This window comes from Protobothrops mucrosquamatus, unplaced genomic scaffold, assembly GCF_001527695.2.
Source record: "Protobothrops mucrosquamatus isolate PMUCROS unplaced genomic scaffold, P.Mucros_1.0 scaffold153, whole genome shotgun sequence".
In the NCBI taxonomy this organism is placed as follows: Eukaryota; Metazoa; Chordata; class Lepidosauria; order Squamata; family Viperidae; genus Protobothrops; species Protobothrops mucrosquamatus.
In genome coordinates, this window is record NW_015386517.1 from 508,477 (window position 1) to 519,953 (window position 11,477).

Consider the following 11,477-nt stretch of genomic DNA (forward strand, 5'->3'; position numbering starts at 1 on the left):
TTTGTTAGATAGTGCCCAATGTTCAAGTCTGTCAAGATCCTTCTGTATCTTAAGCCTATCTTCTCGAGTGTTGGCTATTCCTGCTAGCTTGGTGTCATCTGAAAATTTGATGAATTCCCCATCTATTCCCTCATCCAAATCATTGAAGAAGATGTTGAAGAGCACTGGGTTCAGAATAGAGTCCTGGGGCACCCCACTACACACATGATGCAGTTCCATTTAGGACCACACGCTGAATATAGCGATCAGCCAGCTACAAATCCATGTGGTGGTGATGCTGTCTAACCCACATTTTTCTATCTTATCAAGTAGTAGCTTGTGGTCTACTTTATCAAATGCCTTACTGAAGTCCAAGTGCTTGGGAAACCAGTCATACAATGATCAAGTGCAAGTGTTATAGAAAAATAACATGAGAATCTGCAATACATAATTACTGAGTTTCTTTCCTTAATTTTTAATAATGAGTGAATAATTTAAAACATAGAATTATTACCAGAATCAATTGGTGTATGCACTAATGCTTTAGCAAGCAAGACACCTTCAGTTAATATCATAGCCCACTCTATAGTTATCACCGTAACCAATAAGCATAACAGCATTAATTGACTATCAATTAAATTGTATTGTACCAGAAAGAAAATGGAATACCCACTCTCTAGTATACATGTCTATAGCAGATGCAAGGAGGGCAAGTAATGAAACATATTATGATATGAACCATATGATTCATATACGTTCTTTGGTGGCCTGATTTCCTTTTACCCCTAACTCTTCCAAGCATAATTGCTTTCTCCAGTGAATTCCCCTGCATGACATGGCCAAAAAAAAGTGAGACACACTTTTCTGATTTTGAGAGAATGCTAGCCAGTGTAATCAACCCACTTTTACTTCTATGTAAGAAATAGGGATAGAATGTAAACTAGTACTTTTAATCTCAACAATTTAAAGCAACTTGACTGGGGAATTCTGGAACTTGAAGTTCTCACAAGTTAAGTTGTTGAGACTGAGAAACACTGATGTAGACATAAGAGTGCTCATATTTAGCAAATACTTTTGACCCACAGGTAACAAGGTAAACTTTACCAGAAATAAAAGGTACCTGCTAACATTAGTAGAAATGTTTGGAATTATATACATTTGTTGATATTGCTTTGCTTTGTAGTATTATTGTAGCTTCCTGGCTATTTATCAGTAAAGTAGGAACATCTGGCTAAGCTGCTGCAATAAAACACTGAAACTGAAAATTTGCTTTGCTTTGCTGTGTTAATAAAAATGAGAAGATTCACAAAAGGCATCTTGAGTGCTGTGCCTTGGATCAACCTCCCACGTGCTCATAATAAAGTCACTTTATTAAAATTACATTTCTGTGTAACAATTTCTAGCCGACAAAGGAAATAGTGCAACTGAACAGAACTTTTATTTTACAGTACTTGAATTATTTAATCTAATTTCGTCATGACTAGTAACGCTAACTGATCAATGACACACTATGACCTTTCTTTAAACTGAAGAACATTAAACAGGATGTTAATTTAAAACAAATTTAATTGAAATTAAATATGATTTACAATAAATTTTCTTTTATGAGTACTGCAACTTCCCTTTGTTGTCCTCCCAACCTGATGCATCATGGAAAGCTCTAGAGGTGACATGCCAGCATTATATGGATATTATTAAAATATCCGGGACTATCCCATCTTCAAAAACAGTGAACTGAGCAAAGCATGTACCACAACCCGAGTGTTTTTTTTTTGTTGACAGAGAATAGCATTCCATGGTCTTTTAAGTTCCTGCAACCAGTCTGAAACTAAAAGTTCCTACATGGGAATCTGTGCCTCCTTCCATTCTTTCAATGGCTTTGATTGTATTTCCCGGCAATATTTTATGTACAAAATATTTTATAAATTTTATGTACAAAAATATGTACAAAGATCTAGCTGTATCATGTGCTTTTTCCACATGCATTCCTCATGCCATACATTGGGATATTCTGGAAAACAGCTGACCCTCCAACTAGGAAGGTAACATACTGTACAAAAGGGCGTCTGCCATGTTGTATTTCAGAAGAACAAAAAACTCTTCGAGAAGTATTCATACAATAGGACTAAATGCACGAATGCACAGGCTACAAACCTGCAGGTCAAAGAGAACAGAAAAAGAAAGAACTATTCCACAAGTATGGTATCAATGCTCTCTTGAGAGAGGTCAGGATCCAATGCATTTTGTGAATCCACGTGACCTTGTGAGAGAGTGCCACTTTTCACCATACTTGGGATCCAATTGTCACCATATGGCTGAAACTTGATGGCTGCCGTATTGCCAACCCGCTGGTATCGGCCAAATTTGAAGTGTTTGCCTTTGTGCGTATACATGTGTTCAAGAAGCTGGTTTTTTCGGAGAAATTTGTGACCACAAACAGTGCAGCTGATCTTTCTTTTCCGTGAAAAGGAAAAGTTGCAGTTTAATTCCACAGGTTCTGTGTCCTTGGACACCAGTGAGAGCTGGCCAATTGGCAGTGCCTCTAGGTTGGGGTGGCTGGGATATTCTGAATAGTGCTCATTCTCTTTCTGAAGGAAGGAACTGAGTCGGTGACTTTCAGTAGCTTCACAGTTTTCACTGAGAGGCTGCAGCTGGCTAAGGTTATTGCTTTCCAGGATGGAGGTTGGAACCCTAAAGGGCAATGATCCTGACACATGAGTAAACAGGTGTTCACACAAATTGTTCCGGGATTCAAAATGCTCCCCACAGTACTGGCATAAATGAACTTTGAGGTTTTCTTTGGAAATAGATGGACCCCTGAGATTTGGGGAGGATGATGTGTGACTCTGAGACACAACTGGCTCTGGGTCAGTCTTCTCCTCTTTTATAGTCACAGGTGGATTTGCAGCCTCCTCTGGTGGTTTCACAGCTGACTTAGTAGAAGGATGGGAAACCTGCTGGTCCAAAGACCCATCATCCAGCCCAATTGCCAGAGATAGCTGGAGCTGAGGATGATCTCCCTGACTAGTGGCTCTACTACCAATATTGGTTAAGTTTTCCTTTGCTTGGAGATTCTCCTTCACAGCCTTATGTGTGGTTGAGATCTGAATCCCATAAAGGTTTGAAGACTGCACAACCTCCGGAGAAAGCAACTGGTTCATTTCAATTGCCATACGGGAAAGATAGTCAGCATGTAGGAAACGGATGCCTTCCTCTAGCCGCGTATGATTGACCATCTGTTTAGGTCCTTTGCCAGTGTACATTATATGAAGCAAGTAGCTGAATATGTCAGGTTGGATATCAGTGGGCTGAATCTTTATGCATTCACTGCTTGAAACAAAAGTGAGAGTTAAGTAAGGACATCATGGTTTAACCTCTGTTTATTGAAGGACAAAGACAAACATATTCAGTATGTCTCAAAGGAGCCTTAAGAACCAATATGTTAATTAAGATATACAATTTTAGAGATTCGGGGGCCCTTCTATAAATGCATAAAATGGAATTCCAAAGTGACATATAGGAATATAGGTGCACAAAATGTAAAAAATATTAGGAAAAGTACCAATTGTGAAAATATATTAAAATGTGACTACATATCTAAGAACAAAAGCTGGCAGATACTCTAGGCTTATATATATACAAATGGTTGTTATACTTTCCTGCTGGCTTGAGATTGCAAGAATAGTGTCATCTGGAGACTGTGGCCACCATCCTGACTTCTCTCTGGTGACACCTGTGAGGGATGTGTGTTGTTCTGAAAACTGCTCCCCATTTCCGCATTGCTCTTAACAGCTCTCAGGAATTAAGCTAATGAGGTGTTTCCCCCCACTCAGGACTGGCGACTTGCTGCTGTTGGGAGTGAGAGCAGTGCTGTCTTCTGAACATAGCAGGGGTGAGAAAGGAGAGCTCAGGAACTTTTTCTTCTTGTCTCAAAAGCCAGACACCCAAACTCATAAAATTTAGCATCCAGAAAGGATTATTTGTAATTGTGAATAAGAAAGAAAAGAGTGGGAGGGGAACTCACACCTAGTGCACTGATGGAGAGGAAGAAGCTTGTATTTCTTAAAAGGTACAACTCCCTGTCCAACTTCTCCCAAAATCTCCTTGTCCCTTTTGCTGAGTTTCCTCCCATATTAGATCAAAGATAACATCCCTATTTTCAGCTAAAGGAAGAGGAGGGGAAAGTTCACAATAGTCTCTCCAATAGGAACACTGAGCTTGTGGAAGATGATGCTTCTGTTCTCACTGCAACCAAAACATAAATGGCCACAGAATCACACAGCCCTATGATCTGGATGGAAGAAGAAGCATCCAGCAGTGGGACTTTCCAGTAACTCTTCTGCTATGAAACAGAATTTTCTCATAGTAGGTCTGTTTTCTGATGGATAAATATATCCTTTAAGCCAATATTTTTCAAGCTTAGCAATTTTAAGATGTGTGGACTTCAGTACTCAAAATGTTCCCAGTCACACATCTCAAAGTTGCCAAGTTTGAAAAATGCTCCTTTAAACATATATAATAATCATAATGAAGATCATCTCATCCATCACTCAAATGATCCCTTTTATCTGAGCTCCTGATTTACTATCTTTATTTTGCAGGCCATTTGGAGGCTAAAGAGATACATTATTCAAAGTCATGCCCAACAGAAATGTCCATGATGTACAGTAGAGGCCAGCAAATAAAATGTTAAAGGTCACGTGAGAACTGCAATTTCTGAAGCTCACATCAAAAAATCAACATGAGTCTTATATACTCTTCAAGAAAGGGTGCCGACTTACCTTGTCTGATGAATGAATATCATCTTAAAATAGTTGGAAAAAGCAGCCAGGACAGCTCGATGAGCTTTAAAGTAGACATCTCCAATTGCAACTGTGCAGTCACAAAGAAAGCCAAATTCTCGCTGCATGTTGAGTTGTTGCAGGAGGATCAGGCTGTGGCTTGCTGTATCCATTGTGCTTCTAGGAGACAAAAGAAGTTCTCTCAAGGAATAGGCTAACTCCAGTGCAGTCAACTGCAGGAAGGCCTGCGATCTGCTGCAAAACACTTTACCTCAGGTATGCCTTGTAAGAAAAGAGAATCTCAGAACTTAAAGAGTTAATGTCAGTTAATGAAGACAGCTGTCTTCTAAGCAATATAATTATTTTCAACTATGTCTTTTGAGGGACACAGTTTCTTCTTGTTCTGTTTTATCTCTGTAATGGTGTGTGGGAATGACCTAGATCCTAGAGAGAAGGCGGAAGAGCCACTGTAATTACTGGTAAAACTGATGTCAGCCTTGTGAGGTAGTGCAGACGAGAAGCATGCCCAGATAAACTAATTCTGCTTTACTTAAACTTACGGTACATTAATAGAATCTTGCAAGCCTGAACGTATTCCTCCCCCACCCCCATCATCTGTACAATCAAGAAACTAGGGAAGGGCTACATCCACATTCCTGCTGAGAACTAAACTCCCTCTAATCTGATTGTCCCCCTGGCTGTGGCTCTTTCCCTTGTCTCCCAAGGTCATTCTCACATACCATTAAAATATCTCAAGAATCTTTACCAAGTTAAGAGTTTCGGTGTGAAAGAGCTAATATATATACATTGTAACCAGTATAGTTTTGCTGTTATTTTAAATTCACTGGATCTCCATGTATTCTAAAGAACCTTTTGTGGTTCAACATTCAATTGAAAGTGATTTGAGTGTAGCTATTTTCTAGGGCTGTGAGTGAATGACTATAAGCTGAACCCAGGAGCTCTCATGCAACAGTTGCAATAACATATGAAATGACAAAGATATGATTGACCATGTGTAACGACTACTAACCTACGGAAGGAACAATTAGCACTTTGGCTGTACTTGTGCAAAGGGTCTAATGATTATGACCTTCAATTACTATTCAAGCTAGAGCTGACTGCAAATGGTCTTCAGAGCTTCAGATGGAACATCTCTATATTTGGAAGACCTGCAGATTTATAGTCATTCATAGCCTGTCCTTCTAATTGTCTAGGGAACCAGGTTAAGACTTTCACCATAACACTAGTCTAGTTTAACAAGTTGACAGATCTGTAGCATAGTGGTTAACTGGGCCTGGAGAGATCCACATCCAAGCCTATCACAATGGAAATTCATTGGTGACTGTGAGACATACATTTTCTTACAGTCCAATATATCCTCACAGGAAAAAAATTGATGGATGATTTGATAAACACAAATCTATCAAACAAATAAATATGCAGGAACCTTAAAACCAGAGCCCAGAATTATAATGTCTACAAACTCAATGCTATGTATTGCAGGGCATTGTTTTAAATATATTGTTGTGTTAGTTGTTTTGATGTTAATATTTGTTTACTGGATTCTAATTTAGTTGGATTGCCTTGTAATTATTATGGGGCCTTTTTTGTACTGTGTTTTGGTAAAGACATATATTAAATGTATTAAATTCCTAGTATATTTCATGGAGTAAATCCCAACAAATATGATGGTATTTCTGAATAAGAATAAGCAGGATGTCACTCTTAAATGATTTGACCTAGAGTGTAAGAAACAGCCTGGAGGGAACTGATGAAAATAAAATCTACTCCTCTTGTTACCACCTTAACATTTGGGAGACTGAACCTAAAATATGAGGTCAGCATTTAATTTTCAGCTTTCAGAAGCTATGTTGATGTGACACATTTACTTATGACCAGCCCAACCATGGTTAAGTCACACAATTTTCTGAAGTTGCAAATGAGTTTACATAATATTTTTGCATCCTCTGAATCCAGCCAAGTATCTTTGGCAGCATAAATGTAACTTGCTTCTGAGTTACAGTAAAAAAAAAAAATATATATATATAAAGATTTTTTCTTTTTTTCCTTCTCTCCCTTTTCCCTCTACTTTTTGCTTTTTTGTATTTTTCAGTTTGTATTACTTTTTTACTTTGCATTTTTAAACATCAATACAAATTATTATTTAAAAAATAAAAATAAATTAGTGACAAAAATCTCTTCACAAAACTAAATATGAATTATGAACTAAAAGAGAAGCAACAGTGCAACAATAAATCAGTTCTTCATCAAATTCTGGGAGATAGATTCTTAAAAGATAAAAAAAATCTGTCCCATGTATAGTACTTAAACAAAACAAAAATCCACAAAAAGTACTCTCACTATTGCATAATAATCATGGTAAAGAAGAACACAGATTCCTACTGAATCTTTACAGGTCTTTCCAAATCAAGTTCATTTGGGCTAACAGGATCGTTCGCTTTCTCTCTCCCCAATACAATTATCTGGATCCTAGAGTTTCAATACGGGAAGCTTTTTTAATACAATGCACAGATATTAACAAAAACTCAAGTCAGAATGTAAGCGCAATTTTCGAGTTAATGTCACAAAACTGCCGGTTAGAGCGCAGTTTGCCCTTTCCTAGTGTCCTAGTGTTTTATCCCCTCCAGTCCTACTGGAACATGGCGCCCTACACCTTCCCTGGCAAGGAAAGAGGGGAGTCGCTGACCCTCATCTGGAGGGCGCCAAGTTGGCGAAGGCTCGGCTGATAAAATCAAACAAGCTTCCAGGCCGCCCTGCCGCCGCCGCCGCCCACCATGTCTGCAAACGCCGCCGCGAAAAGCCATGCATGTGTCTGCGTGGACGGAGCCAAGCCGGCGGCCAGGCTTGCAGCCTCTCTTGAGGGTCCGCTTCCTCTTTCTGCGCTCCGCTTAGCCCAGGGGTCAGAGGCCGCAAGCGGATCTTGGCTGTGCCTCGGCTCCGAAATGCCCCTCTCCAGCCTCCCTGGTGAAAGCTAAGGCCGGGAGGTGGGTGCGGAGTGTTTACACAAAGCGAGGGCGCCTCCGCCTCTCCTTTCAGACGCCAACGCACCCAGGGAAAACCCTGCGCCAGCGGTTCAACGGTTGTCCCAGCTGATCCCTCGGCCGCTTGAATCCTTACCCCGATCCGCCCTTGGCACAGGAAAGCGGTAGGCGACAGCGGTAGCCTGGGGTGGCGTGCGCACGCAAGGCGCTCTCTCGCTGCCGCTTGAGCACGCGTGCGCGCGACCCTCGGCTCTCCCCCCCCCCGCCTTTCCTAGGCAAAAGGCAAAGAAGAGCCTCGCTTCGAGGAAAGTGGGTGGAAGTCGTGACCATTGTGGCTGAAAAAGAAGGGCTGAATTGCTCCTATGTTTTTGAAAGCGAGCAAGAAGCGGAGATATTGGGTATGTCTAGTTTAATGAAAAGAAGGGCTAGGGGATGACATGATAGCAGTGTTCCAATATCTAAGGGGCTGCCACAAAGAAGAGGGAGTCAAGCTATTATGCTTGAGCAGTGGGGTTGGACTAGATGACCTACAAGGTATCTTACAACTCGGTTATTCTATTTGCAGTCTTCTACTCTCTAAAGCACCTGAAAACAGGACAAGAAGCAATGAATGGAACACTAATCAGGAAGAGGTCCAACCTAGAAATAAGGAGAAATTTCCTGACAGAACAATTAAATCAGGGAAATCACTTGCCTTCAGACGTTTTGGGTGCTCCAACACTGGAAGCTTTTAAGAAGAGATTGGACAATCACTTGTCTGAAATGGTATAGGATTTCCTGCTTGAGCAGGGGCTGGACTGGAAGATCTCCAAGATCCCTTCCATCTCTATTATTCTGTTATATTCCACTTTTCAGTGGGGGACCTGGCAAATGATCCTGGCCGAAGTGTTACCTTCGGAGGAAGAACAGAAAAGAATAACAGAGTTGGAAGAAACCTTGGAGGTCTTCTAATCCAATCTCCTATATCATTATAAAGCGGTACTAACACTTCATGCGATCTAGATTCTATCCTTCTGTTAATGCAGCCTAGAATTGAATTGGTTTTTTTGGTGGCTGCAGCACCCTGCTGGCTCATATTTAAGTGATTGTTCACTAGGTCTCCAAGATCCCTCTCACAATTATTGCTATTAAGCCAAGTTTCATGTAATCTGTACTATACATTTGCTTTTTCTTGCCTAAGTGTAAAACCTTACTTTTCTTTACACTGAATTTCATTTTGTTAGATAGGATCCAGTAGTCAGGTCTGTTGAGATCCATTTGGATCTTAAGCCTATCTTCTGGTGTGTTGGCTATTCCTGCCAGCGTGGTGTCTGCAAATCTAATGAGTTCCCCTTCTATTCCCTCATCTAAATCATTTATGAAAATATTGAAGACTGCCGGGCTTAAAACAGAACCTTGGGGTACTCACTGCTTACTTCTCTCCATATAGTTTCATTAAGGACCATATGTTGAGTGCGGTTTGAAAGCTCACAGGACAGAAGGCCAAGGCCCCAATGTCCACACTGAGCAAGAGAGCTCCCCTACCCCACCCCCAAACTTTTGGCTTATGGCATTTCAAAGGAAGTGAAGTAACACAATTCCCATCTGAAGAACTTCTTTGTCTCACTGTAACATTAAAACAGAGGTTAACCTAATGCAATTGCCTGGCTAATTTTGGAAATGCCATGCAGCCTTAAATTTCTGGATAACATCTGTAACCATAGGAAGAGCCAATACAGTAACATTGGCTGTGCTGTTGCGTTTTATTTTTATTTATTTATATCATTCCAACTATGGTTGGAAGCTGATCAAAGAGAGAAGCAACCTGGAATTAAGGAGAAACTTCCTGACAGTGAGGATAATCAACCAGTGGAACAGCTTACCCCCAGAAAGCCTGGGTGCTCCATCGGTGGAAGTTTTTAAAAAGAGACTGGACAGTCACCTGTCGTGAGATGGTATAGGTCAGGGGTAGGCAACCTTGGCTCTTTTATGACTTGTGGATTTCAACTCCCAGAATTCCTGAGCCAGCCATGCTGAGGGGAAAGGGAGAGGTTTCCAAGCTGAGCCATGCTGGCTCAGGAATTCTGAGAGTTGAAGTCCACGAGTCATAAAAGAGCCAAGGTTGCCTACCCCTGGTATAGATCCTCCTGCTTGAGCTGGACTAGAAGACCTCCAAGATCCCTTCCAGCTCTATTCGAATTCTTTATTATTTTTACAAATAAGGTGAACATATCCAACACACTTTCCTCCTCCTAATTTCTCCACAACAAACTCTGAAGTGAGATGGGCTGAGAGAGTGACTAGCCCAAACTCACTCAATTGGCTTTCATGGCTAAGGCGGGACTAGAACTCAGTTAGTCTCCTAGTTTCTAGCCTGGTGCTGTAACCACTAGACATGCACAGTTCAATCTGAAGCTCTTGGAATTGTTGGACAAGGAAAGGCAATTATTCAGTGGCCAGAAACCTCACTTAACTTGGGGTAGGCGAGACTGAATATAGTGGGAAATGTACTGTGATACCCATTTGAGCCAAACCAAGAAGTTTGGAGGAATTCTTCCTTGGTTTCAGAGGGAAGTCTTTTCAGCCTATTTTAGTCATTATAATTTCCAAATGTACTGAGCCTTGTGACACAAGTAATATTTCTTCATCATAATGTTTGGGGTTTTGGATATTGCAAGAAAGGTGTTCAGCTCTAATGCATCATCTTGTTTAAAGAGAAACTTATTTTTCAATTATATGTTTAACCAAAAGAGTGAACTCCCTCTTGGCAGTGAAGAAATAGGTACTACAGACAAACAAAACACACACAAGTAGCTTAAAATTTAAGCATTACAATATTGAACAATGGGGTGAAGCAAAGGAATTGATTTGGACTCAGATTATACTTTGGCACATGATCCAGGGAAGACTGGCTTCTGCAATTAAGAAATTTGAGAGGAAATGTCTTTGACTTTGAAGAGCTCCTGGCAAAGAACATTAAAACAAACTACAAAAACCTTTCAAGTAATTTAGAATAGGTAACTGATTAAAAACATCTTCTAATCTGAGGCTGGGGTTTTAACAGAATGCTACATTAGAAGGATAAGGAAACAGCAGAGAGAACTGATTTGAATTCTACACTTCTGTTTTCATTATTAAAGATTTAGGATAGATCTTTGCTAAACCTGAGTTTTTGGGTGGAGAATCAGATAAAACTGATAGGGGATGAAATCAGAGGTAACAAAAGATTAAAAATTATAAGCTAAGTTAATCAGCCAAAAATAAATAAATCTCCCAGTTCAGATAGTATTGCCTATTTTCTAGAAAAAGATGTATTTTTTTATTTTGAGATTTGTTCCTGAAAAATAGCCAATTTGATTCCAATATTCAAAAAGGAATTGGGATAATAAATATTCTTGTTAGAATAATATTTGCTCTAAGGAACTACTGTAATGGAAAATATTAACGAATAGCAAAATCATAGCCTTCTTGAAAAAGAGCCACTATGGTTTTCATAAATGTATATCTCACTAGATTTTTTTTTAACAGGTAGGTAAGGTTTTTTAACACATAGACAACTCAAGAACTGTTGTGTTTTCAAAAAGGTGAGATCCTTTACCATCACCCTGAGTTTGGTGAGTTCCTTCATCAAAAGCTCCTGAGCAAAGTTAGTGGTCAAGAGTAAGAGGACAGATACATCATGGAGGCAGAAATGAGGTCCTATAAGCATGTCAGCAAATATATACATTTAAAATCA

At 39.9% G+C, this 11,477-nt stretch overlaps 1 protein-coding gene across 1 annotated transcript; it reads right to left on the reverse strand.

Moving 5' to 3' along the window:
• Window positions 1-1,395: 1,395 nt before the first annotated feature.
• On the reverse strand, window positions 1,396-7,933 carry ZBTB25 (zinc finger and BTB domain containing 25). The gene is made up of 3 exons (XM_015813326.1): window positions 7,899-7,933; window positions 4,761-4,940; window positions 1,396-3,306 (listed from the first exon to the last, which is right to left on the reverse strand). The coding sequence occupies exons 2-3, from the start codon at window positions 4,931-4,933 to the stop codon at window positions 2,166-2,168; spliced, it is 1,314 nt and encodes a 437-aa protein (XP_015668812.1). The 5' UTR covers window positions 4,934-4,940; window positions 7,899-7,933; the 3' UTR covers window positions 1,396-2,165.
• Window positions 7,934-11,477: the final 3,544 nt, after the last annotated feature.